This window comes from Dreissena polymorpha, chromosome 1 (genome assembly GCF_020536995.1).
Source record: "Dreissena polymorpha isolate Duluth1 chromosome 1, UMN_Dpol_1.0, whole genome shotgun sequence".
Classification (NCBI taxonomy): domain Eukaryota; kingdom Metazoa; phylum Mollusca; class Bivalvia; order Myida; family Dreissenidae; genus Dreissena; species Dreissena polymorpha.
This window is the reverse complement of record NC_068355.1, coordinates 97,254,489-97,280,564: the sequence shown is the minus strand read 5'-3', so window position 1 is coordinate 97,280,564 and position 26,076 is coordinate 97,254,489. Positions and strand designations below refer to the sequence as shown.

The 26,076-nt window shown below is 37.0% G+C and overlaps 2 protein-coding genes across 2 annotated transcripts in view; one reads left to right on the top strand and one right to left on the bottom strand.

Moving 5' to 3' along the window:
- Positions 1-26,076, top strand: part of LOC127841555 (nose resistant to fluoxetine protein 6-like) — a 370,059-nt gene that overhangs the window by 171,757 nt on the left and 172,226 nt on the right. The window lies entirely within an intron of this gene.
- On the bottom strand, positions 11,904-26,069 carry LOC127841654 (vitamin D3 receptor-like). The gene is made up of 5 exons (XM_052370676.1): positions 26,032-26,069; positions 24,815-25,283; positions 23,373-23,476; positions 20,261-20,375; positions 11,904-12,539 (listed from the first exon to the last, which is right to left on the bottom strand). Exons 1-5 carry the CDS (start codon positions 26,056-26,058, stop codon positions 12,295-12,297), a joined length of 960 nt encoding a protein of 319 aa, XP_052226636.1. The 5' UTR covers positions 26,059-26,069; the 3' UTR covers positions 11,904-12,294.

Here is a 26,076-nt window from a genome sequence, read left to right as displayed (position 1 = left end):
CGGCGTCGGGACCGATATTCAACCAATATTCGACGTCTATTCAACGTCGACTGTTTGCTGGGTAATTATTTATTATCTCAGATGTTTTCACACTTGTGGTTTGCTTTGATGCATATTGTAAGACTGTAAAATTGCTTGAAAAAGCATTGGCGCAAAATTCCGTTTGCTTAAAATATCTTTAAAGAAAAATGCTATCCGCCTAAAACGCATGTGATCCCTTCAAAATGGCGTTCCCGCCGAAATATATATTGTTAATTATAAGTAGAATATTAAATAAAGCTTATGCCTTTTTAAATAAAATAAACGTATTATAACCGTTTATATTACAATGAGCAGGAACAAAAACTGTCACGTGACCACAAATGCGAACGACCACGGCTATTTTGCGGACAAAAACGCCAATCGAAGGTATGTTTTCTTATATTTTCTCCGTTTTAGCAGAACACATGTTATAATGTCTTGGCGCACCGTACGCAGTGCGAATTCTACTTTTCATTGATGTATTGCTCATATATTTAGGTATAATACTTTCTGAGAACATTCAAAGACAAATATCGGACTCGACGATGCAAACGACCACACATTTTTATAAATATCTGTGTTTGTTGTTAAAGCGATTAAAACTGAAGGTTTTTTTACTGTCAGTATGCGATTTTTTTCAAATACGACCAAATATAAGTCTCCATATTATTGTTTTATTATTAAGAACGACCGACGACATTTGTTTTGAAATTGGCGAACGACCACACTCGAGTTACAGGCGAACGACCACACACTGTATGCTTGACACATGTATGCATTCTATGAAATGTATATTTCAGATGGATCACGCAAACCCACAGATATGCCGCTATTGTAACAACGTTCTTAAAAGCAAGTCGTCTCTGCGCCAGCATGAAATGAGTCACAGTGGGACTTTGAAGGGATATACCTGATGCGAGTACGTGTACTTCAGCAAGGAGAATCTGAACAGGCACAGGTGCAATCATTTTGTAAATCATATATTGCATTATGTTTGTTAGAAAGTGTAATTAATACAAAAATATGCTTTTAAGTTCTTTTTAATAACTAGTATGCCATGTCACATGCCAAAAGTCTTACTTGCTTATGTTTGTAATGGGATCAACATGAGCTTAATTAGCCGCTTGTAGTAATGAAAATTGAGAATGTTCGTTTATTACTGAACGCTATTAAATGGTAATGATAATTATAACTTTAGATGTCATATACATGGCGAAGAGAAGGCATTCGTGAGTATCAAGTGCAGTAAGCCATTTCCTACAAATGCTGACATCCGGCGGGAAAATGGGCAGACAAATTGTAGAAGTGCAAGACGTTATTTATGTGGATGTAACACTATTTAGTAATGACTTGGCAGCTTATACATTAAAAAAAAATATAAGAATTATTGCGCAAAACGTAGATCTCTTGTTGATAGTCAAATAAAATAAATTTACAGTTTTGTGATTGAAAGGATACAAGTGTCAATTTTCACTCGTTTCACCATTCAACACCATTGCAAATAACTGCATATTTCATAAGACTTCAACCTCATTTATGAAATTTTATATGCATATATTAACCCTTGTAACAAGTTAAACAATAAGTTGCGTATCCACAAACGCCACTGACGCATGGGATACGTACACAATATGTAGAAAAAATGCACATTCAGTTGGTATATGTTCGTAAAAGTATTAACCTTTAAATAAATATGTCATTAGCTGGTATATAATCTATATAATTTACATTCGAATTCACCGTTTTGCTGTTCCAATATAGTACACAAAACACAATGAAAGTTAGATGACGTTTGTTTAGCCCATTTTAGAAGTAAGCAGCATTTCAGATTCATTTCTTCTAGCTTTTTCCCACCTAACACCAAGGGCGCCTTTTTGTTGAGAGTTTCTGTCCGTATCAACGGTCCCACCTTTCTTCTTACTCCCTTTTCATGATCAAAGAAATGGTCCCTGTAAGATTTCATACCATATTGAGCTTTATTATTGTAAACATCAGTTAGCGCAAATAGTATGATAAAATATATTGAAACAATTTTATATAGTTGGTATTTAAGTATTTGTAACTTAAACATTTTCAAAGTTAAAAAAATTGTAACCTATTTCGAAGTTAAACAATCAACGTGGTTTCCGTTTGATATTTGTTTTGTCATAACGATCGGAATTGAGCATACATTTACTAGCGGGATAAATAAAGCGAAGTTTGTTTTTATAGCCTACAGTTAGGCCAACTAACTTACTTGATCGTAATATCAGTAACGACTGCTCTGGAACTAGATACGCATGCCGCACAGTTCTGGTCACACTCTGAGGGTAAATCCTTGGACTTTTCCAGCAGATGATATTTATGCGATCGTCCCGTACGGCATATAAATGGTCTATAATAAAAAATATATTGTTATATGTATGGATATTCTATGACTATATACTAAATTATACTAAAATGTACAAAGGTACTAAACAAAACGCGTGTTTAATAATTAAGTGTGGTCGTTCGCATACATTTATATTTCAAATGTGGTCGTTCGCAAACGTTTTTCAAGTGTGGTCGTTCGCACATTTATTTTTCCCCTTATAATTATACTATAGACACTGTTAATAACTTTTTGAAAACCATTTAGATTTCGAAGCTGTTCTTTTGGTCTGTTTCGTATAGTTTAACATTGACAACATTGTCTTTTAAAAGAGAAACGCACACAGAAACAAGATGTGTGGTCGTCTACATCATCGAATTCGATAGTTGTCTTTGAATGTTCTCAAAAAGCATAATGCCTAAAAATATGAGCAATGCATCAATGAAAAGTAGAATTCGCACTGTGTACGGTGTACCAAGGCGTTGTAACATGTATTCTGCTAAAATGGAGAAAATATAAGAAAACATACCTTCGATTGACGTTTTGTCCATAAAATAGCCGTGGTCGTTCGCATTTGTGGTCACGTGACAGTTTTTGTTCCCGCACATTGATATTAATGCGTGGGAAACAATCATGCTTTAACAAAGTGACGTCATACGTTCGAAGCCTGTTCGATTGATGTGCGTTAAAAGTAACTTATCTTTACAGTACATGTATTGTACATGGGCATGTATATCAGTATTTTAGTGACTACCAGTCAGGCACGTAATTCACATTATAACGTCACATAATTATTATATAGATAGCCGACCGCTAAATACATGACATTAAGTAATAGATAGAAAACGTTCGAGTGAATGTTCTCTATATGTTTTGTATTATGGCATACATCAAACTGAAAGTGAGACGTAACTGTACTCTATTTCATATAGAGTGTGTTCTCTATCCTAACTAGAGTACAGTTTTAAGCTCCAACCACAAATACACTACTAGTTTTGGCAGTCATCTATAATACAATTGAGCCGCGTCACGCGAAAAGCGACCTGAAGGCGATTGCGACCAGTAAGGATCCAGATCAGACTGCGCTTTTCAAGCGCAGTCTGATCAGGATCCAAACTGTTCGATATTCAGTCAATAAAACAAAGATGATAAGCGAACATTTTGAATCCTGATCAGACTATGCTTGAAAAGCGCAGGCTGATCTGGATACAAACTGGTCGCAATCGCTTTTAAGTCCTTTCCCGTGAAGCGGCTCAATTATGCTAGAAGGCACACCTAGGGTCTTCCTCTGACATGACAAGTTGGACGAAAGTCGTCGTATGACCGATAGATGTGTCGGTGTTGGTTAAACCATCAGACAACAACACTATTGCCAAGCAATAATATTAGTCCCGTACCGGAAGAGGTATTTGTTACATTAAATGGAACCAAAATTGAAAGACTTTCTTGTCCGAGAAACAAAATAAAATACATTTAATGTGCATAATCTCCATTTTACCGTCTTTTACCGTCTATTCATATTTTAAGTTTCATGAAAAAAATATTGGGTAGTTTAAAGTTATCACAGGATTCAGAAAATTACCAATTTTGCAATAATTTTACTGATTGTTTGCCATAGCAACCATAATTTATGGCACAGGAGCATAAGAAAATAACGTGCATGATCTCCACATTGCCATCTATGCATGTCTCAGGTTTCTTTTAAAAATATTGAGTACTTTTTAAGGTTATCGCAGAATCCAGAAAATATAACAATGTTGCAATAATTCTAAATTATGTATTGCCTTAGCAACACTAATTTATGACCTAGGAACAAAATGAAATGGCATCCATGATCTCCATGTTGCCATCTAGCCATGTTTAAGTTTCATGAAAACTCATTGAGTACTTTGTAAGTTATCGTAGGATCCAGAGAATGTGACGGACTGACAGACTGATAGAGCGCAAACCATAAGTCTTCGCCGGTTTCAGCGGTAGGGGACTGAAAACAATACAATAAAATTCTTAATTCATATCTTTTTATTGTTATTATTTATATCAGTTTTTGGTGTTTCACATGTATTTAGAACGATTTAGAACGTCGTATTGTCGTGCTATTGAACGTGGATATATTGTAACTAATTAAATCAGTTGTGATATTTCTAACTATGAATTAAATTTAAAATAAATGTACAAACAATCTAAAGATTAACAATTGAAATGAAGTGAAGACATTTAAAAAAAATGACGGAAAGTAAATAAAAACATTTCGTTTTGGATCCTTCCGTCAGACATCACTTCGATATTTTAGTTCATGTACTTAATAAATGCACATACATGTGAGTCGCGTCATGCGAAAAGCGACCTTAAGGCGATTGCGATTAGTTTGGATCCATATCAGCCTGCGATTTTCAAGCGCTGTCTGATCAGGATCAAAACTGATCGACATTCAGTCAGTACTTTAAGATGTAAAGTGAACATTTTGGATCCTGATCAGACTGCGTTTGAAAAGCGCATGCTGATCTAAAATCCAAACTGGTCGCAATCACTTAAAGGTCACTTATTCCCATGACGCGGCTCATTTCTATGAGCAAACATACCCAGAGCAAACTCTCAATGTTTGGCGTTAATGCAGCTGTAACGGTGTCATTTTCAAATTCTTCAATACAGACCCACACAGACATAACGTCATTCAACGGAGAAATCATTGAATTAGCTCCTAGGTGAGGTTGAGGAACACGCAAGACTTGTTTGCTAAATGCGTGCAGTGTGGCATTTGTTTACGTTGAAGAATAAAGTTACGCAACACGTGACTTTGTATTCTTCAGGAAGCAAATCAATCTGGGAGAAGAAAAATAGCTTGGTTATAAATATCCCCTCGCTTAATTGAATCTGAAACTCATTTGGTTGAACGACCGAATTTACAGAAATAAGAAGTAAAACAAAATCGTATGTACTGAGAAGATAACCAAAATGCAAGGGGTTGTTACATAACAACCATTGTGGGACGGCTACATGCTCATGCGAAGTATTAATTCCTACTAATAACAGGTCTAGCTTACGTAATCTGCCGTAACTGGAGTGATCACTTAACTTTAACTTGAAACTAACAGCGGAACTCATATCTTGTATGTGACATGTGTCGTCTAAAGCTTTCCTCGAGACCTATTGAAGACAAGAGTATTTACCGAGTTTGTAGGGTATACAGCTTTGATGATGATGTATTCTACAACTGACTGATTTTTTTAAGGATGATACAATATGGCGAATTGCAATTGCTTCAAAGTGCTCCTCTCAATCCATTTGGCTTGCTTGTCATTTTTAATTGTTCACTAAGCGAACCGCTAATGTTGTTGCTGAAAATTTCAAGTCGGTTTGCTGCTATCTACGGAAAGCCTACTACCCGCCACACATGCCGTATCCGCGTGAGAAAGAGTTGCATAATTTATGCAAGGGGTTTGAGTTATCTAGTTATATTCATTCACACATCCAAACATTATGTGAATATCGTGTTAAATGGAATAGTTATGAACGGAGCTTTTATAGAAAAGAATCAATAAACAATGATCGTAGTATACGTGTCGCGGAAGAGATTGTTTATGAATGATTAAAATAGTTCACTTTCTGCTGCGTCTTAATGACGTAGTACAGGTCATTCATAATCTGAGGCTATTAATAGATTCGGGAAAACAACGCAATAGTATAAGGTTACGCTTGTTTATATTCTCAATTTATAAAACGTTGAACATGAGTTCAACAATTACTTCAGGGATACGATAGACAACAACAAAAATCTTTCATAATCGCTAAAGCCGAATATAACAAACAATTAAATATAATAAGAATACTCTGTTTCGTTCATGCTTCTACAGCGGGGATTTCTGGGAAACGTTCTTTTGTTCTCAACATATAGCGGCGATCTTTTTTATTTGAGGGTGCTTACAACGCAATAGTAGAAAGTTTAGCTTGTTTATATTCACAGTTCTCAATTAATAAAACGTTGGACATGAGTTCACCAATTACTTCAGGTATACTATAGACAACCTCAAAAATGCTTTATAATCGCTAAAACCGAAAGCGACTAAATAGATCAGGAAAAATCTTTTTAAAATGTAGTCGGCGTAAACGCTGACTTTGAAATTAAGTTTGCAATTTACTTTTCTAAATAAATAAATAAAATGAAAACAAAAGTTTAACTATTATGTTTTTTCACTTGTAAGTTGCATATTCATCGCATGAAATGTGTGTTGTCAGTGTCAAACCACACACTAGTGTAAGCAGATAAAAAATATACTACGGGAGTGCACATCATATTTGTCTTCACATGCCTTATTTTGAGTATATATCTTCACTATCGAAATATATCGTATGTTAATATTTGATTTAAACGCAGTTTTCTTTCGACTCATTTAAATCACACTTTCATAGCCGCGTCATGCGAAAATGGTTCTTATGCGTTACGGCCAGCGTTTCTTAAACCCAACATGTGCATTTGAGCAGTCAGGTCATAGGCGATGCTGTTCGCTATAAAATCACTCAACATGTTATGGTCTCATTATGTTTCTTCTGAGAGATGCGCAGGCTGAGTGGGCTTTTCGATTCAAAATTGAATTCAAAATAGCAAACTTGTAAATAAGGGCAGCCTTTCCAGGCGTTCAGGAACGATTTCCAGACGTGCTGACCGAGTACGGCAAACATTGTGTTTGGATAATTAAACGATTTTCCTCTTATCGTGACATCTATAAATTTCGGTAATGATTGTTTTCTCATCTTAAAAACAAAAATAAAATTCTGCGAGATAGATTTTAACGCGTAATTGTAACTGAGCCACAATTTGTGTCGTTTGAACATACAGAGAGTAGTCCGGATCTCCTTACACTGAACAGTGCTACATCCTTTGCGCTGAGCAAAGACACAGTGATGTAGCCAAAGTTCAGAGGTTTTATCTCGAAACAGCCTATGGAATATTCAAAAATATTTATGCGTGTCTGTTGGCGTTATGTTAAAGTCATTAAAGATGAAAAGCTGAGTCAGCTACGTCGAAAAAGCGCATTCACCCGATACGACTCAAGTTAGTCTGTTCAACAGGCCTTAGGTTAACGGAGTTAGGCTGTATGGACAGGCAATGGTATTACCATCAAACCATTTTGTATGTGGTTAGCCTCTAGATTACCAGGCTCAAAGATCTATAAATAAATAGTCTATTTATAGGTAACGAAAGAAAAGGGATTAGGCTACGGTATCTCGATCTTCTCGATTATTTATTAAAAATCATGAAAGAAAAACGCATTTTTAGGTCTTAAACCAATAAAGAATGGAAATATTGGTTATAAATTTATATTTAATTCAATGAATATAGAACAATTTAATATTGAATATAACAAATGCTAAAGTGAGTCTTGTTACCCCGTGGTATATTTGTAATACCTGTGAAATGTACAATAGATTCATAATATTGCAAAACACTATGCATTTGTTGATACATGTAGTTAAATTATATTTAAGTATGCATGGCAAAAATAACAAAAAATAAAGAAGTGTGAACGTAATTTTATTTAATATTTTTTTTTTAATTATTTACCCATCTATTTATCTAATTATTAATTAATTCATTCATTTATCGTTCCATCCGTCCGTCCGTTCATCCGTTTGTTTGTTCGTTTGTGCGTTCGTGCGTTTGTTTGTTGGTTGGTTCTTTCGTTCTTTGGTTCGTTCCTCGATTCGTTCGTTTGTTTGTTCGTTTGTTTGTTCTTTTATTTCGTTCTTTTTTTGGTTTGTTCTTTGGTTAATTCTTTTTTTCGTTCGATCGTTCGTTCGTTCAATCATTCATTCGTTCGTTCGTTCATACATTTATTCATTCATTTATGTTTTATGCTTTTTTTGTTTTTTTGTTGTTTGTATTTAATTATTTATTCGTTCATTCATTCATTAATCTTTCCATCCCTTCATCCGTCCGTTTGTTTTTTCGTTACTTTGTACGTTCGTGCGTTTGTTCATTGGTTCGTTCGTATGTTAATGAGTTCGTTCGTTCGTTCTTCCATCGATCCATCGATCGATCGAACCTTCTTTCCTCCCTCCCTCTCTACCTCTCTCCCTCCCTCCCTCCCTCCAATCCATCCAGCCGGCCAGCCAGCCATTTATTCATTCATTCATTTTTTGATGTATTCAATAATACATTTACTTATTTTGTGTTCAACTTTTTAGTTTTTTGTAGTTAATTAAATGCATTTATTTTCTTTTTAAATATATTGGTGTAACAAACAAACAAAATAAAATTAAATTATAAAAAACGTTCTAAAATGAAATAGTGTAAATTACTAAAAATATATATTTAATAGAAAGACGATTAAACCATCCTGGTCATTCAGTAAGATGCTTGATAAATATTAAATTGATACGATTATTTGCCATAATGTATGTCTATGTGAATGTGTGTACATTCAAAACTTGTCCGTATGTAAAAGTCTTCAGGGAAATAACATCGGTGAAGTACCAATAAGCTGGCAACATAAAAAAATTTCTCAATTTCTTATTGTTATCATATTAAAATGCCTGTTTTATGTCTTGTTTTATTGTATGATACCTTGTGTGTTTTTTAAGCAGACCGACTTCGTGACCAATCAAGCCTCAGGACATTTACCGCGATGACCAATCGGAACACCGCATTTCGGTGTGTAAATAACACGGACTGAACGAACTTTGCCGATGTTACTCGAGTCTTCCTTTCATTTCATTTACGGAAAGATCCGAGTAATGCCGATATCATGCAATTGACAGTTCGAGCACAGGTGATTTATTAAAAAGGTATTTTATCATGTCAAAAGAATGTCATTAGAATTATGATTTGTGTTACTATCCTGTTACTTTGAGTAAACTTTTGAGTAGCTTTGCCTTTGTGGATCGAGGACAACTCATACCATGACGTGGGAGCCGACACATGTACAGTTTACAGGTATGTACTAAACAGTTTATATTGTTGTACACGGTGACAAGTACACAGTATTGTCCATTTATTTATAAATAACACGAACAACAATAACCAGGCGCGCTCACAGAATTGGGGGTTACAATGGGGTTATTTTACCAACCATTTAAGAACACTTCAAACTGCACAATAGTCAATACATGTAATAGGAAAGTGTTATTGGCACTGTATGATTACTAAGGTATTCTACAAAATACCTTAACTTTCTGTTGTGTGAGACAGGCATGTTATAGAAGCCAAACAAGAATTTTGGGGATATTGTTTTAAGTGAAAAATCCTGAGCTTCAACGGGGTTTTAGCCTGGGTGTCCCGATTGGTAACCATCCGCTAACCGTGTTAACAGCAATGCTTTTGGAAGTGACCATATCTGTTATAAGGTCCAGACACACTCGTTACAGCTTCCCTTGAATCCCCATGGCCCTGTGCCTTTATGGCTTTAGTCTTTACACAAGCTCAGAGTCAGACCAATTTAGTATTTCACAGTTTAGGTTGACCTCGTCACCATTTAAGAACAAAAATCCTGAGCTCCAACAAGAAATTGTACAGGGGTCTCCTCCGGTTTGTAACCAGCCGCCCGTACTGTATCGCTAAAGAGCAAACTGAACAGCAAGGCGGTATTTCATTACAGTATATATAACAAAACAAATTGCTCAACAAAAAGGAGCAATTATGCAAAAGTTACATAATACACGGACTCTTATACGCTCCGTGCATAATACAAAAACAATTGCTTATTTATGACTTCAAATATAAACTATGGCAAGTTATAGACAGGGCATTCACCATTTCCGTCCTCCTCTTAATTTCCTTTTGACATAGCTGAGATTTTTAGTCTTTTTATGCCCCCTGATCGAAAGATCGGGGGCATATTGTTTTTGGCCTGTCTGTTTGTTTGTCTGTCTGTCTGTCTGTCTGTCTGTCTGTCTGTCTGTCTGTCTGTCTGTCTGTCTGTCTGTCTGTCTGTCTGTCTGTCTGTCTGTCTGTCTGTCTGTCTGTCTGTCTGTCTGTCATTCATTGCATGCGTGTGTCCCAAAACTGTACCCTTGGATAAATTTTGATTATTTGCAATATTGAAGATAGCAACTTCATATTTGGCATGCATGTGTATTTCACGGAGCTGCACATTTTGAGTGGTGAAAATTCAAGGTCAAGGTCATCCTTCAAGGTTAAAGGTCAAATATCATTGTATTTTTCTTTCCTAAAACTTTAACCTTCGTTAAAGTTTGGACATAACTTTTTGAATATTGAAGATAGCAACTTGATATTTGGCATGCATATGTATCTCATGGAGCTGCACATTTTTAGTGGTGAAAGGTCAAGGTCATCCTTCAAGGTCAAAGGTCAAATTTGTGGCTTCAAAGCGGCGCAATAGCGGGCATTGTGTTTCTGACGAACACATGTCTTGTTTCTAAATAGAAAAACGCTTATATTTTTTTTACATTGCTTTTGTTTTTTTATGATTGTAGATATTACAATTAATATTGTATATTAAATAAAACACATGAAGGCAAAATTTAATGTAACTCTTTAAGACTATAATTGTGTACTATTGACATAAAAAAAAGCAAGATTTATTAATATCCTAATATATTCAGTTTCTTACCTACCAAAGTCCCAAGTGTTGCTATTGTGATTATGTTGCCCTACAGTCTATTTGTCTATTTGTTGATGTGACTGTTGCCAATGGAGATCGGTCAACTCCCATGTGCATATATCGTAAACAAGGTCCGGACTTTTTTAAATTCTGATAATTTAATGTATTGCCCTACTAGGTGATTGCTTATAAGTCAGTGACTTGATCTAGCATTTATGATTCTTTATGTCCCTATTATTGTATGTTGAAAGAAGTTAAAGGTTGTCAATAAAAAATATTTTTACTCAAAATTGTTGTGAAAATTGATCTAGAAAATCAAAATTTACTGAAAGATTTTAATGCAGTCATTTTTTTATTAGCTCGACTAATATATATGAAATATATATAGTGGAGCTATCTTACTCACCCCAGCGTCGGCGTTAGCGTTCCCGTTCCCATTAGCGTTTGCGTGCAAATGTTAAAGTTTGCGTACCACCCCAAATATTTTCATTGTCCCTTGACATATTGCTTTAATTTTTTGCATACTTCTTAACCAACATGACCCCCAACCTATAAACAAGAGCAGACAACTGTATCAAGCATTTTGTAAGAATTATGGCCCTTTTTTTCACTTACAATATGCATATTATTGATAAATCTATGTTAAAGTTTGCGTACCACTTCAAATATTGTCATTGTCCCTTGACATATTGCTTTCATATTTTGCAAACTTCTTTACCAACATGACCCCAACCTATAAACAAGAGCAGACAACTGTATCAAGCATTTTGTAAGAATTAACCATTTACGATATGCATATTACTTTAGTTACATTGCCATAACTTCTTTATTTATGATCAGATTTTATTAAAACTTTGACAAAACAACACTTACCTGAATACCACTATCGATTCCACCCAAACAATACCCCACGCCCCAACCCAGAATCCCTGCCCCCCCCCCCCCCCCCCCAACAAGTGTTCTAATTTTGGTAATCGCACGCATGTTTTTGTCGTCAGTGATTTACAAAGAGCTATGTTCCGTAAACTGTCTGATGAGTATTAATGTCTATTTAATTATACAGTAACTTTATAGTAATGTTATCATCCGATGCTTGCGTTTTATATGTACATTTGTTTTGAAATCTTACATGACAATTTCGTTATTTACCTCGTTTACAAAATGACGCAAAACCGAAACTCACTACAAGCTATATTCATATCGTAAAAATGCTGAGAATTAATTTTATTTAATAAATGACCAACATGTTTAGCTTGTTTTATGGATGGTGATCAGACATTTCACAGAAAACTCATATGTCAAACAAAGAATTACGCAATAGTGTTATTGCGCGTCGAGGTAGATACCCCTACAGCTATCCTTCTGTTAACTCAAGAACGCCGATAGAAGGAGCGGATTATTTGAGAGCACTTCCCAGTCTAATGTCAGCTGACTAGATGCAGATTCGAACTTGATACCAAACTCCCTCAGTAGACACAGGAAGTTAACGGTCTTGCTTAGCCAGTGGTTGAAGTCCTTGAGCCTACGGGAGACGACGTACTTAAGTACGTCCCATAGGAAGCTGTGTATCTGCTCCACGCGTTGCCTCTCCTTGAGTGTGGGGCAGCGATCTGCAACAAGCAGATGATCAAGGCTGTGTATTTATAGTTCATACTATAATAGCTGGCCCCGGGAAATTTGTTGAAGCATATGTTTTGTTGCTTTTGCAGCATACAAACACAGATTAAACGATAAAATATCGAAGCAAATCATATCACTTTTTAAACAAAGTTGGAAGAGAGCAATAGAACAATGTTACATACCACATTTTGACATTTGGGTCTCGTGGTTTAAGACGAAACGACTGTTTAAGTTAATGCATTCCTAGCATACATAACTACATACATAAATAATTTGATCTGAGAGGGGTGGTAAGTTATGGTCTCAATGTTATTTTTAATATAAAACAAAGTTAATGACCGATGTATAATACTAAATATCAATTTACAACACATACATTTATTAGTTTTGTAGTGTCGGTGATATATAGTTTTGCTTTGAAAGTCTATAATAACTATAATAATGTTATGAAGTTTAAAAATAGGGTTTATTTTGTAATTTTAACGTACGACAACAAAATCCTCTCATGCAAAACCCCGTTAATAATGAACAATATCTGCCTGTTTAAATGTTGTACGCTGGAAGGTATATAAAAACTTAAAAAGACTTACGGACAAGTTTGTGTATACGGGCAAAAAGACGGACGGACTGACAGATGGGCAGACTTCAAAGGGGATTTTCAATAAATACCTATTGCTTTGTAACGGGAAGTATAAATACTTTAATTTATCTGTACTCATACACAAAAACGTCTTCATTTCATACAATCAAACCTGAAAACAGCGGTTTTTTGAAACTTCAACATGTTTAATTTAAAACTTGAAAAAGTCAGTCAAAAGTATATTCACCAGAGGGCAACACTAGTGTATTAAAGATTTATTACGCTGTAACACAATACACGAGTACTCGGGCAATATACCCAATGCTGTAACACAATACACAAGCACTAAGGCAATGTACCCAATGCTATAACACACTACACAAGAACTCGGGTAATATACCAAATGCTTTAACAGAACACACTACACAACCTTCGGACAATATACCCAATGCTGTAACAGAACAAACTTCACAAGCACTCGGGCAATATATCTAATTCTGTAACAGAACACACTAAATGTACACAAGCACTCGGGCAATATATCCAATGCTGTAACAGACCACACTACACAAGCACTAAGGCAATATACCCAATGCTATAACACACTACACATGCTCTCGGGCAATATACCCAATGCTGTAACAGAACACACTACACAAGCTCTCGGGTCATATACCCAATGCTGTAACAGAACATACTACACAAGCACTCGGGCAATATACCCATTGTTGTAACAGAACACACTACACAAGCTCTCGTGCAATATACCAAATGCTGTAACAAAACACACTACACAAGCTCTCGGGCCATATACCCAACGCTGTAACAGAACACACTACACATGCTCTCGGGCAATATACCCAATGCTGTAACAGAACACACTACACAAGCTCTCGGGCAATATACCCAATGCTGTAACAGAACACACTACACAAGCTCTTGGGTAATATATCCAATGCTGTAACAGAAAACACTACACAGGTGGTCGGTAAACATATACAACGCTGTAACGGAACACAATACGCGGGCGCTTAGGAAATAATCCCACATGCTTTAAAAGAAAACTTTAAACAGGCGCTCGGGCAATATACTAGTACCCAATGCTTTAACAGAACAATATACAGAGGCGCTCGGGCAATATACCAAATGCTGTTACAGAACAATAGGCGGGCGTATCGCAGAATGCCGTAACAGCAAAAAATACACTCAGTCAAATGACGTTATTCTGAAACAGCGCAATTTCATATGTATCAGGTCTTAATAGCACAATACACGGGCGCTAAGATATAATGCATGAAATGCTGTTATTGCGCAAACCGCGGGCGCTTAGATATTATGCCTGAAATGCTTTCATAGCAAAATACGCGGGCGCTTAGATATTATGCCTCATATGCTGTTATAGCACTATACGAGGACGCGTTGATACTATGCCTCATATGCTGTTATAGCACAATACGAGGGCGCGTTGATATTATGCCTTACATGCTTTTATAGCAAAATACGAGGGCGCTTACAGTACAGCTCACGCAAAACAAACATATTCCGCGATCCGCGGAGTCAGACGCCATCTTGTGTTCGCGGAGTCGACTCGGAATCGACCATCTGGTCGCCGAGTGGCCGCGTCTGTCCGCCGAGGCACTCCGCATCTCGCCTCGGCATGATGCCGAGGAATTTGTTGATGATGCCGAGTCACTCGGCGGACAATCTTATTAACTATAATTTACAATTTACACGTGCCTCGGATAGAAATTGACTCCGAGTTTCGCATAATAATGTTTATTACATGGTGCGTTACTACGTTTCGAAACAATTAACTACATAATACATTGACAATTAGATTTTGCATCATCTGTCCAAATTATCTTCATAAACTGTTTCTTAAACCTTTCCATGATAGATGCGTATAATCCCGAGTCTATCGATTTCCCGATCATGCGTTGATTACCGCATACATGCGAATTTTTCCGTCTATCCAATACCCGATAATCCCGTGTATTCCCAATGTCCATTTTCAAATGCAAATTCAGATTAATATTGACGACAATTTTGTCAAAAGTGCTCAAGAAAACTCATTAACACAAACATCAACCATTTTTCTAAAGTATCAAATGAATTTCGGCCTATGTTTCTATTTAAAGATTTGATGAAATAGGTGTCCAATCGGGACAATTAAGGGTAACAGAGATTCCAACATGCGTAAATAACTTAAAATGGTGTGCGCGCATCGTGTACAGTTCATGTCTTGTTACGAATTTTAGCCACAAATAAATACATGTATATGCCCATGATATGTTCGTGTCCAGTGTTTGTCTTGACAAAAAGCGCGCGAAAATAGGCGTAGGTGTATTTATTTATACACAAAAACTGCGTAGCGCAGACAACCTTGTAAAAGCTTCGTAGTCAATTTCCATTTGACTATTGGGGTATCTCGCAAATGATTTTGACAATTTCCTGAATAAAATAAAAGTCGAAAACGCTGTATCATTTTCATATTTTAGTTCGTTCAATATTGCAACAATTATTGTACTGTATCTGACTGCGCAAGCGTGTAAAGTTCATATTCTTTAAAACGACCAATTAACAGTGTCATCTATACTTAGATTTTATGTAACATGTATAAGTCATTTTTCTGGAAATTGGGAGAAAGTAAAAGCGATTTTTCGAAAATAAACCAACGTTTATTTTTCCATTTAATTTTTCATAATTATTTATATTTTGTTTTGCCTGTGTATGTTTGTTTGGTTCTCATTTGTTTTTAGCAAATCTAATGAAAATAAATATCGTAATGGTAAATGTTTAAAGCAAGTCCCGTTTCCGAGATCATATACGAGAATTACTTCCATATGTTTATTGTTCATTGTTTTGACAGACGACACGTGCTTATCTAAAGTTTATGTTTTTGTAATACACAGGATATTGGTTTATCGGTGCTTGATTGAACAATAAAACAAAGACGCAGTCGGCGGATTTCAGAAGGCCTTTTGTACTGACCAACATAATAATTAATAGTGCACGTGCTTATCTAACATTTAGGGATAAAACGCACGGGACACTAGACACTTAGTGTTTGTTTGTGCCATAACCGGTGGCTATTTTCAGTAGCACACGTGTCCAGAAACTAACGAGTTCGGTTAATAAAGCACTGAGATTAAGATCTGAAAACTGCATGGAGTCTGAAATGAAACAAAATGCCGACACATCAAAAGATTAACCGCCTAATGTTTCAGTTTAAAATTCGATATTATAAGGCGTGGTTCTCACTGCATTTCCTAATGCATTCGCATACGCTTGTATAACTTGTTATAGATCCTCGTATTATTTGCACAGATTTATTAAAATTACAATTAAAATGCTCACGCTCTCCAGGCACAGGTGGAAGTAACGTACCTTGGATAGTATTTTTTTTAGGAGCCCAATATATTCAAAAAAATATATAAAATCATGTTTAACGAGAAAAAAATTGACAAAGAGCCATGAAAAAAAAATCCCCACCCTCTGATATTTGAATCATAACAAGGTCATTAACTAGACTTTATTATAAACCTGTCTTCGCGGGCCGCAAAAATGTCAAAAATAGCTTTAATCCAAAGCATCCCTTGATCCTCCTATGGGCAATTGGACAACCTTTCAAAAAAAGTTAACTTAAAAATATCTGTTCAGCCGTTAACTCACAGTCAGTCGAAAACCGAGCAATATTTTGAGTCCGTTTGTCACCCCGAATAAATCTTCTACAGACTTTCAAACAATATTTTTGAAGTTTCTCCCCTTATTCGATAGCTCGCGTCCTATTCATTTAAAACAACGAGGCGTGTCACATAATGCATGCATATGCAACCACTTACCCCTAAAAACTAATTCCAATACAATCAGAATGATAAGTATTTTTCATTTATTTACTTTTATTAAAACATAGTTGTTGTTGTTGTTGATTGGATATTTATGTGCCTGGCTCTGTCAGTGTAATTCACCGGCAAGCCGGGTTCAAGAGCGATGGCTACTTTCGTTTAAGTAAATCAAATTTAGAGATAAAACAGTTGTTGCAAAGAAAATAAATAACATTTTGGAATTAGTTTTTAGGGGTAAGTGGTTGCATATGCATGCATTATGTGACACGCCTCGTTGTTTTAAATGAATAGGACGCGAGCTATCGAATAAGGGGAGAAAAGTCAAAAATATTGTTTGAAAGTCTGTAGAAGATTTATTCGGGTTGACAAACGGCCTCGAAATATTGCTCGGTTTTTGACTGACTGTGAGTTAACGGCTGGACAGATATTTTTGAAGTTAACTTTTTTTGAAAGGTTGTCCAATTGCCCATAGGAGGATCAAGGGATGCTTTGGATTAAAGCTATTTTTGACATTTTTGCGGCCCGCGAAGACAGGTCTATAATAAAGTCTAGTTAATGACCTTGTTATGATTCCATATCAGAGGGTAGGGATTTTTTTTCATGGCTCTTTGTCAATTTTTTTTCTCATTTAACATGATTTTATATATTTATTTGAATATATTGGGCTCCTAAAAAAATACTATCCAAGGTACGTTACTTCCACCTGTGTCTCCAGGCGGATAACGTGATATTACACAAGTCATCTTTATTTTCGCGCACTTGCTAAGAGAACAGCAGATTTACAAGTGTATTTAATTGCCACAATAATGATACTGTTTTGCGTCACAATATTATTTTGTTAGTCACATTTATTCCCCGTTTAATGTTTCTATATATTGCCCGATAATTCCGTTTATTACGACTGCCATTTTAAAAGCAAATTCTGTAAATATTGCTGAAAAGTTTGGTAGGACAAACGTTTGGCATTGGAAATCAAACGATTTGTACGTGCTACTGTTTTATTTAATTGCAGACTAATCGAGACGGCGGTATTCTCGGCGAACACGCGTATATCACCTGATGCGATGTGCAAATTCATATTTAGATGCAACATGTACATTGCCATTTCTGAAAATCGGGACGACGTGAAAGTAATCATTTTAAAATATAAACGAACATATGTTTTTATTAAAATTGTCAACATTATTTATATTTGTTGTCTATGTGTATATTTGTTGTCTATGTGTATAGTTGTTTGGTTCTCGTATGTATTTTCGCAAATCTTATGATACTGAATATTTTGTTTTCGATGTTTAAAGCAAGTCTCGTTTCCGAGATCATGTTCGGGATTAAACTGTGTAAGCTTCATTGATATGGTTATAATGACCTAAAAAAATCATTATGTATGAAGGTCCGTATGCAGAGAAGCATATCAAAGGTTTACACAATCACGCAGAAGTAAACATATCAACGTATTATTTGTATCTGTTTCTAATAATTGTATATTTAAACTTTATTTAACATTTTTTATAGTATAAAATCAATATTTGTTGTTTTTTTTTCTCTGCGAACCGCCGCGTGTAAAGGCGCGGCGTGATGCCGCGGATTGATGCCGAGGCAGGAACAGACGCGGCGCAACTCCGCGAACTATCGCGGAGTGCCTCGGCATGATGCCGAGGGAATACTCGTTGTATATGCGGAGTAACTTCGAAAACAAAAGAATGTGTCCGCGGCATAGCCGCGGATTTTGTTGGTTTTGCGTGAGCTGTACTGCCTGATATGCTGTTATAGCACAATACGAGGGGGCGTTGATATTATGCCTCATATGCTGTCATAGCACAATGCGCGGGCGCTTAGATATTATGCCTTTAAATCTGTTATAGCACAATACAAGGGCGCGTTGATATATGCCTCATATGCTGTAATATCACAATACACGGGCGCTAAGATATTATGCCTCACATGCTGTTATAGCACAATACGCGGGCGCTTAGATATAATGCCTCATATGCAGTTAGAGCACAATACGAGGGCGCGTTGATAGTTTGCCTCATATGCTGTTAAAGCACAATACGAGGTCACGTTGATATTATGCCTCTTATGCTGTTATAGCACAATACGAGGGCGCGTTGATATTATGCCTTACATGCTTTTATAGCACAATACGAGGGCGCGTTGATATTATGCCTTACATTCTGTTATAGCACAATACGAGGGCGCTTTGATATTATGCATCATAAGCTGTTATAGCACAATACGCGGGCGCTTAGATATTATGCCTCATATGCTGTTATAGCACAATACGCGGGCGCTTAGATATTATTCCTCATATGCTGTTATAGCACAATACGAGGAAGCTTAGATAGTAAGCCTCATAAGCTGTAATAAAACATTACGCGGGCGCTTAGATATTATGCCTCATATGCTGTTATAGCACAATACGCGGGCGCTTAGATATTATGCCTCATATGCTGTTATAGCACAATACGAGGGCGCGTTGATATTACGCCTTACATGCTTTTATAGCACAATACGAGGGCGCGTTGATATCATGCCTTACATTCTGTTATAGCACAATGCGAGGGCGCGTTGATATTATGTCTCATATGCTGTTATTGCGGTAATAACCAACGAAATGGAGTTCCGATGTGTAGGAATTAAACCACGAGGGCGTAGCCCGAGTGGTTTGATAACAAGCATCGGAACGACATACCGTTGGTTATTACGACAATAACCAACGGTTACCCGTCGATTATTTCGATTCTAACACGATTTAATTAAAAAGTTATCCGCGATATAAAGGTTATAAATGAGAATTATATTAACCGAACGTCCTCCACTTTTCCGCTTAACGTGACGTCACCAAAACAATTTAAATCAAATGACGTCGTCTTCATTCATAAACTGTGCGCGGACAATCAAAGTTACGTCACTTTAAACAACCGTTGGTATATAGGGGTAATAACCAACATTAGTTTTCCTTCTTTGTATATAGAAAACAAGTCACGTGCCGTGGTAAAATATAGCACAATACGAGGGCGCTTAGATATTATGCCTGATGTGCTGTTATAGCACAATTCAAAGGCGCTTAGATATTATGCCTTACATGCTGTTATAGCACACTATGAGGGCGCTCACATATTACGCCCCGTGCTGTAACAGCACAATACGCGGGCATATTGGTTATATGTCCCATTCTGTAATTGCCCAATGTGCGGGCGCTCATTTAATATACCCTAGTAAAAAGAACATAACTTTTTTCAAATAAAATGTTTTCCCTTGGCATTATAATTATCATGATATATACCTGTAAAGGTGAGACAGACGGCACGTAGCACGGCTATCTCCTCCGTGCTGAAGTCCAGTAGGTTCCCTTGCCGCGACATCCGGAATATCATCTCCACCAGGTCAGCGCCCCAGACCTGCAAGAACATAGTAGGCCAGTAAGGTAAAGACGGGATTAAGCAGAAGCCAATAAGAGGTTAGCTCCTTAAATGTGTAGAGGGTAAATTTACGAGATGAGGGTACGAAATATACCTGTGCACGACAAGCATAGCAAAAAGACGAAGAAAAAAATTAACTGCGTCGTGGATAGATAGACGAAGGGTAAGAAAAACAACTGCGGACAAACCTTGGATAACGCCGAGGATAGATAGAAGACAGGTAAGACATATATCTGCGCACGACGCGCATAGCAAGATGACGGGTAAAAAGTATAACTGCGCACAACGAACATGGCTAGACGACGGGTAAGAAATATAACTGCGCAGATCGAACATAGATAGAAGACGGGTAAGAAAAATAACTGTTTACGATATGCATAGCTAGACGACGGGAAAGAAACATAGCTGTGCAGATCGAACATAGATAGAAGACGGGTACAAAATATATCTTTGCAAAACGTACATAGTTAGACGACGGTTAAGAATATAACTGTGCACAATGTGCAGAGGCTTAAGGACGGGTAAGAACTATCACTGTGAAAAACGTGCGTAGCAAGATGACGGTAAGAAATATATATGTGCAAAACGTACGGGTAAGAATATAACTGTGTACGATGTGCAGACAGTATTCGACCCCGGGTTCTATGTATAAATTGTAAGCCGACCCCTCCCCGTGAAACATCGTAGTACAGTTTACGGTGCCTTTGAATAATAAGAGCACATTAGTCGATACTCGATTTTACAAAATAACACTAACACCAAACCAGGCACGTTGTGCTCAGGTGAGCTGAAAATACATAATAGAAAGACAATTTCGAGTAAAATAAATGTAAACTTCTAAAACGGCAACAAAACTGACAGGAACGGTTAGTCTATATCAACCGCCACCCAATGCACCCATTCCGAAAATCCATCATACTGAAGTGATTTTTGTTTTGCCTTCATGCCCGCAATTTGTCAATGATAACATCAACAAACATTTTTCTCAATTGTTTCCTTCTTTATACTGAGAAGTTAAAGACAACAGACTCGATCTTGTCCCATCGATGCCCTTAGATATGAGGGAATGAGTTTCAGCTTGCTGAAGGAACGCTCGCAACTGGCTATTGATACTGCATTTGTTAAGAGAATCTGCAGCGCAAAGCTCAAACTGGGAAAAGACATCGCCAAACTACACAATGAAAGAAATAAATTCCAAAGGTGTCGATTGTAAGGCATCACCTCTCGTAGTAAGTAACATTTTACAGTCCAGAATCGCGTTGAACAGTTCTTTGCATTCCCTTCAGTGTCATAGAAATTTGCTAAGTCGAAGCGATTTTAGTGAAGCGTTTTTAAATCATCGCTTTTAACAAGATTGCGATCATAAAGTGAAATCAAAGAGTTCAAGTCATTGAGGTGAATGAATTTCATTGTTATTTCATGTTGACATCTATCCTTAACACACTCAATTACGCACACAACCTCCTCTACTGTAGAAAGCCCGGCATCCAGTGCCGATTCTTCAGGCATCCGTTTCCTTCTCCTGATTCGTCTTTTAAGTTTAATCCCCAACTCTGCCCATGTTATCTTTGTACTGTTAAGTGCTTTTTCACACAAACCCTCGCGCTTTGACTTAATTTGTATTTCCTATGCTTCAAGATCATACTAGTATGCTGTATCCTTGAAATTCATGAAAGGGTCCTGGAAACGTTTTTAACCCCGACCAATTCTTCTTAGAATGTCGTTCCAGAAATATATTAACACGAGGACATTGAATTCCAGAACATTCGCAATCAACCTTTCTGCATTAGTTCTATTATCATTTGACTGATTAATATTTTCTGATAGTTTCTCTTACAATTCCACTAGTTCCCTTAATCAGTTTAAATTTGCTTTGACAACTAATTTCTGATAATTTCTCTACAAATGCCACGTGTTCCCTTAATTTCTTAAAGTTTGCTTTAACAACTTCAAATCTCTCATTCCATCTTGGTTCAGATCCCCGCTTAACAGTGATCGTAAAAAAAACAACTTTATTAAACAAAATAATTGAGAACTGTGTATTTATTTGAGGATAGAACTTGAAGTTGTTAACTTTACATGAAAAAAATCAGCAAAGAGTTTCGGATCAATTGGGCCTTTATCACAACTATTCTACTTACGCGTGGGTCCAACGAATTTATTACAATCTTTTTTATAAAACTAAGAAAAAGCACCTCTATTCAAAGCACGTCTTTCTCTGGTATTGCTTAGTCTTAGAATAGGCGCCTCGATGTCGTATTTCCAAGATAAGACCGCTGGTCAGCGCAGAACCGGTTCTGTATCGTCTGGTCACCCGTTCGCTTTATCATCGTAGACGTGTGGATGGCAGTACAAAAACTACAAATTCTAGTCCATCACGAATACAATGAATCCTCTTCGGGCGCACCCTTATGTTGGCGCCCGAAGCAATGTGCATGGCTTAACGACGGGTAAGAAGTATCACTGTGTACGATGTGCATAGCTAGACGAATGGTTGGGAAGGAGTCCAAAGGTATGACAAAAAGAGAACGGACGATCGTTCAAAAGGACGTTACTGAGTGAAAATCGCCTGTATGACGAACCTTTTCACAAATGATAATAATTCAGAAAGTATGACAGACACGTGGTGATGATATAAACAAACGTTGGATCTTAAGTTCTTTAGCTATTCGCTTGGATCTGGTACTGTCCATCCGGATTTCCGTGAGTGTAGTTGTGGGTATGGGGACCGTGTGGAAAGTAACGGGAGTTTACATTTGAGCGAACAGTAATATCCCTGTTAATGCTTTCTGTAGCTTTTAACTACAAATACATAAAGCACCTATGCACATTATAATTATCATAATTCATCATCCTCTAAATAACAATCGAAACATACCTGTTCTTCGTAATCATCATGGACGTGAACATCAAAATCACCGCATCATCAAATTAAGGTTTTGTTTCACCTTATAAACGCGCTCCCCATGTACATACCTGGGCCAGCTCTTCCGCGTGGAACTCCCACTCACAGGCGCCTACCATGAGGGTGCAATTGAAGCACCGGATGTGGCCCACATACCAAATGTCGAACCTGGACGCTGAAATCATACCAACAAGGGGATATGTAATATATGTAATAACTGAGCGCAGTTTGCTCACAATTCTGCTCGTAAAGCAGACATACACATGTTCTCAGACATACTAGGGGCCCGAAACAAATTTAAAGGGACCCTGCCAGCTTCCATCCCTGCGAACAGTGCGATTATGTCTATTGTGTTTCTGTATATTGGTCTTCATTATATAAATTATGTGAACCAACTTGTATAACAATAATTCTTTCCACTTGTTAGAATGATACATTGCCTCAATTTGTTTACCTTCTGACTTTTAAGATTATTATGGTTGTTGTAAAGTAGGTTATGCAGAAGTACACAAAAGTACGCTAACGATTAATTTGAAATAATATCTTCACTCGGCTAGGTCACATAGACAGTAGGTTATGCAGAAGTACACAAATCGGTATGCGAACGATTAATTTGAAATAATATCTTCACTCGGCTAGGTCAAATAGACAGTAGGTTATGCAGAAGTACACAAATCAGTACGCTAACGATTAATTTTAAATATCTTCACTCGGCTAGGTCACATAGACAGTAGGTTATGCAGAAGTACACACATCGGTACGCTTACGATTTATTTTAAATATCTTCGCTCGGCTGGGTCATATAGGCGAAGTTTATCGTGTAGAGAGCTTCACAAGCATGCGAAGTATGCAACTACTCTGAATGTAATCTAGAAAAGCATGCATTATAATATATAATTTTACAACAAGACAGCTAACGACATAATTTCCGATGTGAACTTTCCTAGATGCTCGGACAAGGGCACAGTTAGCAACACATCTTAATTTATGTGTGAATCAGGTTATTTCAAAATGGCAGTTTAAATCATGGAACGCTGCATCTTTTACCTCTGGGTATGACCTTGACGGTTATGTACGGGAAACTGTTTTTGCGCGCGACGCCATCTTTATATACTGGACATTTGGGGCAAATTATTTGCCTGAAGAATGGCGATGTGTGGTCTAACTTCACACAATCGTACCTTACTCTACCTCCTCTCACTGTGACATTGACCTTGAACATTAGTGGTACGTAACTTTTGCATTGTTGGAAGAAGCTACACCCCGGAATGGCGTATAATGTCCATATTATATTTGATATGAACATAAACGCGAATAACATGGATCTTGCACGAGACTCATCGGTGTTTTTAACAATATTTTTTTAAGATTTAAACCTGTAACGACCGTTGTGTGTAAGTCACAGACTAAATGAAATAACAACACTATTTTCATAATCAATCAAGATTGTATTCCTGTCAAGTGGCTGATTCTGAATAAGTGAAAACTTGGGAGAAACTTATGGCCGTCTTACCTTTGAGAAGCGACGCCTGGTCCTCGCTGTCCAACTCTTGGAAACCGGGAACATCCATGGCGAACGACAGCATTCCCCTCACGCCGAGCTGGATGCTCGTAAGCACCTGCGTCATCACCGTGGCTTTCGTTTCTTCAACCGATTTCAAAGTATGGCCATTCACTAAATTCGGTTTTATTACATATTCACCGTTCAACTGATGTCCGTTTTGATTCGGTATATTGGCAAGAAGTTTAGGCTTGTTCCTTAGAAACGAAACGTCTGTGAGCGGCCTGCCATCGTCCCCAAATGGTTCTTCGGCGGAGTTCAGTCCGTGACCTTGACCTGAAGACTGAGTATTGTTCGTGGAAACACCTGCATCAGACACAGGGGATTCCCCCCTAGTAATCTCCCCGTTGATTAAAGCGTTTGGTGGTGGGCACGTTTGAGCAACAGTTCGTAAAGAAAACTTTTTATTTTGATAACGAAGCTGTAACGAATGATAAAAACTTTTATAAATGCAAATAAAAACTCAATCAAGCGTCGCAAATGCGTCTGGCGTAACTTCAAGTACGACTTATATATATATATTATTTGATTTTCCTTCAGGATATTACATTACTGTTATGACTTTCCCATCTTAAATAACAATATGAAAATCCTTGCATTATGTATGTATATCATGAAGTTGTTACGTAATACACACCGATAAGGCTATACATTTAAGATATCCCTCGCCTGGGACGAAAAAAGAAGCACGAGTTTTCAAATATTTTTTGTAGAGTAAAATAATAAGGCAATTATTAAAACTCAACATCTGCAACATCTATACTTGTTCTTTTTGTTTGCTTTAAAAAAATTGATAGACATTTTCCGATTTATTGTTAATATTACCAATCGAAGAAAAATGTGCAACCCAGAAAGACATTACTCTCCTCAGGGTGAAGCATTCCATGTACCCCTATAGTGCAACCCAGAAAGACATTACTCTCCTCAGGGTGAAGCATTCCATGTACCCCTATAGTGCAACCCAGAAAGACATTACTCTACTTAGGGTGAAGCATTCCATGTGCCCCTATTTTGCGTATGATATTTACATAATGTACCATCCAATTGCTGATTGTGTTCTAGTTGTGTTCTAGTTGTTGTTGTTGATGATGATGATAATGATGATGGAAAATGCAAAACACTTATAACAATAATATTAAGCAGATAGCAGTTTAAATTATATCACTTACAAAGACCGAATTCTGTCGCTTGAGCATGAGATCTTCTTGAAAATA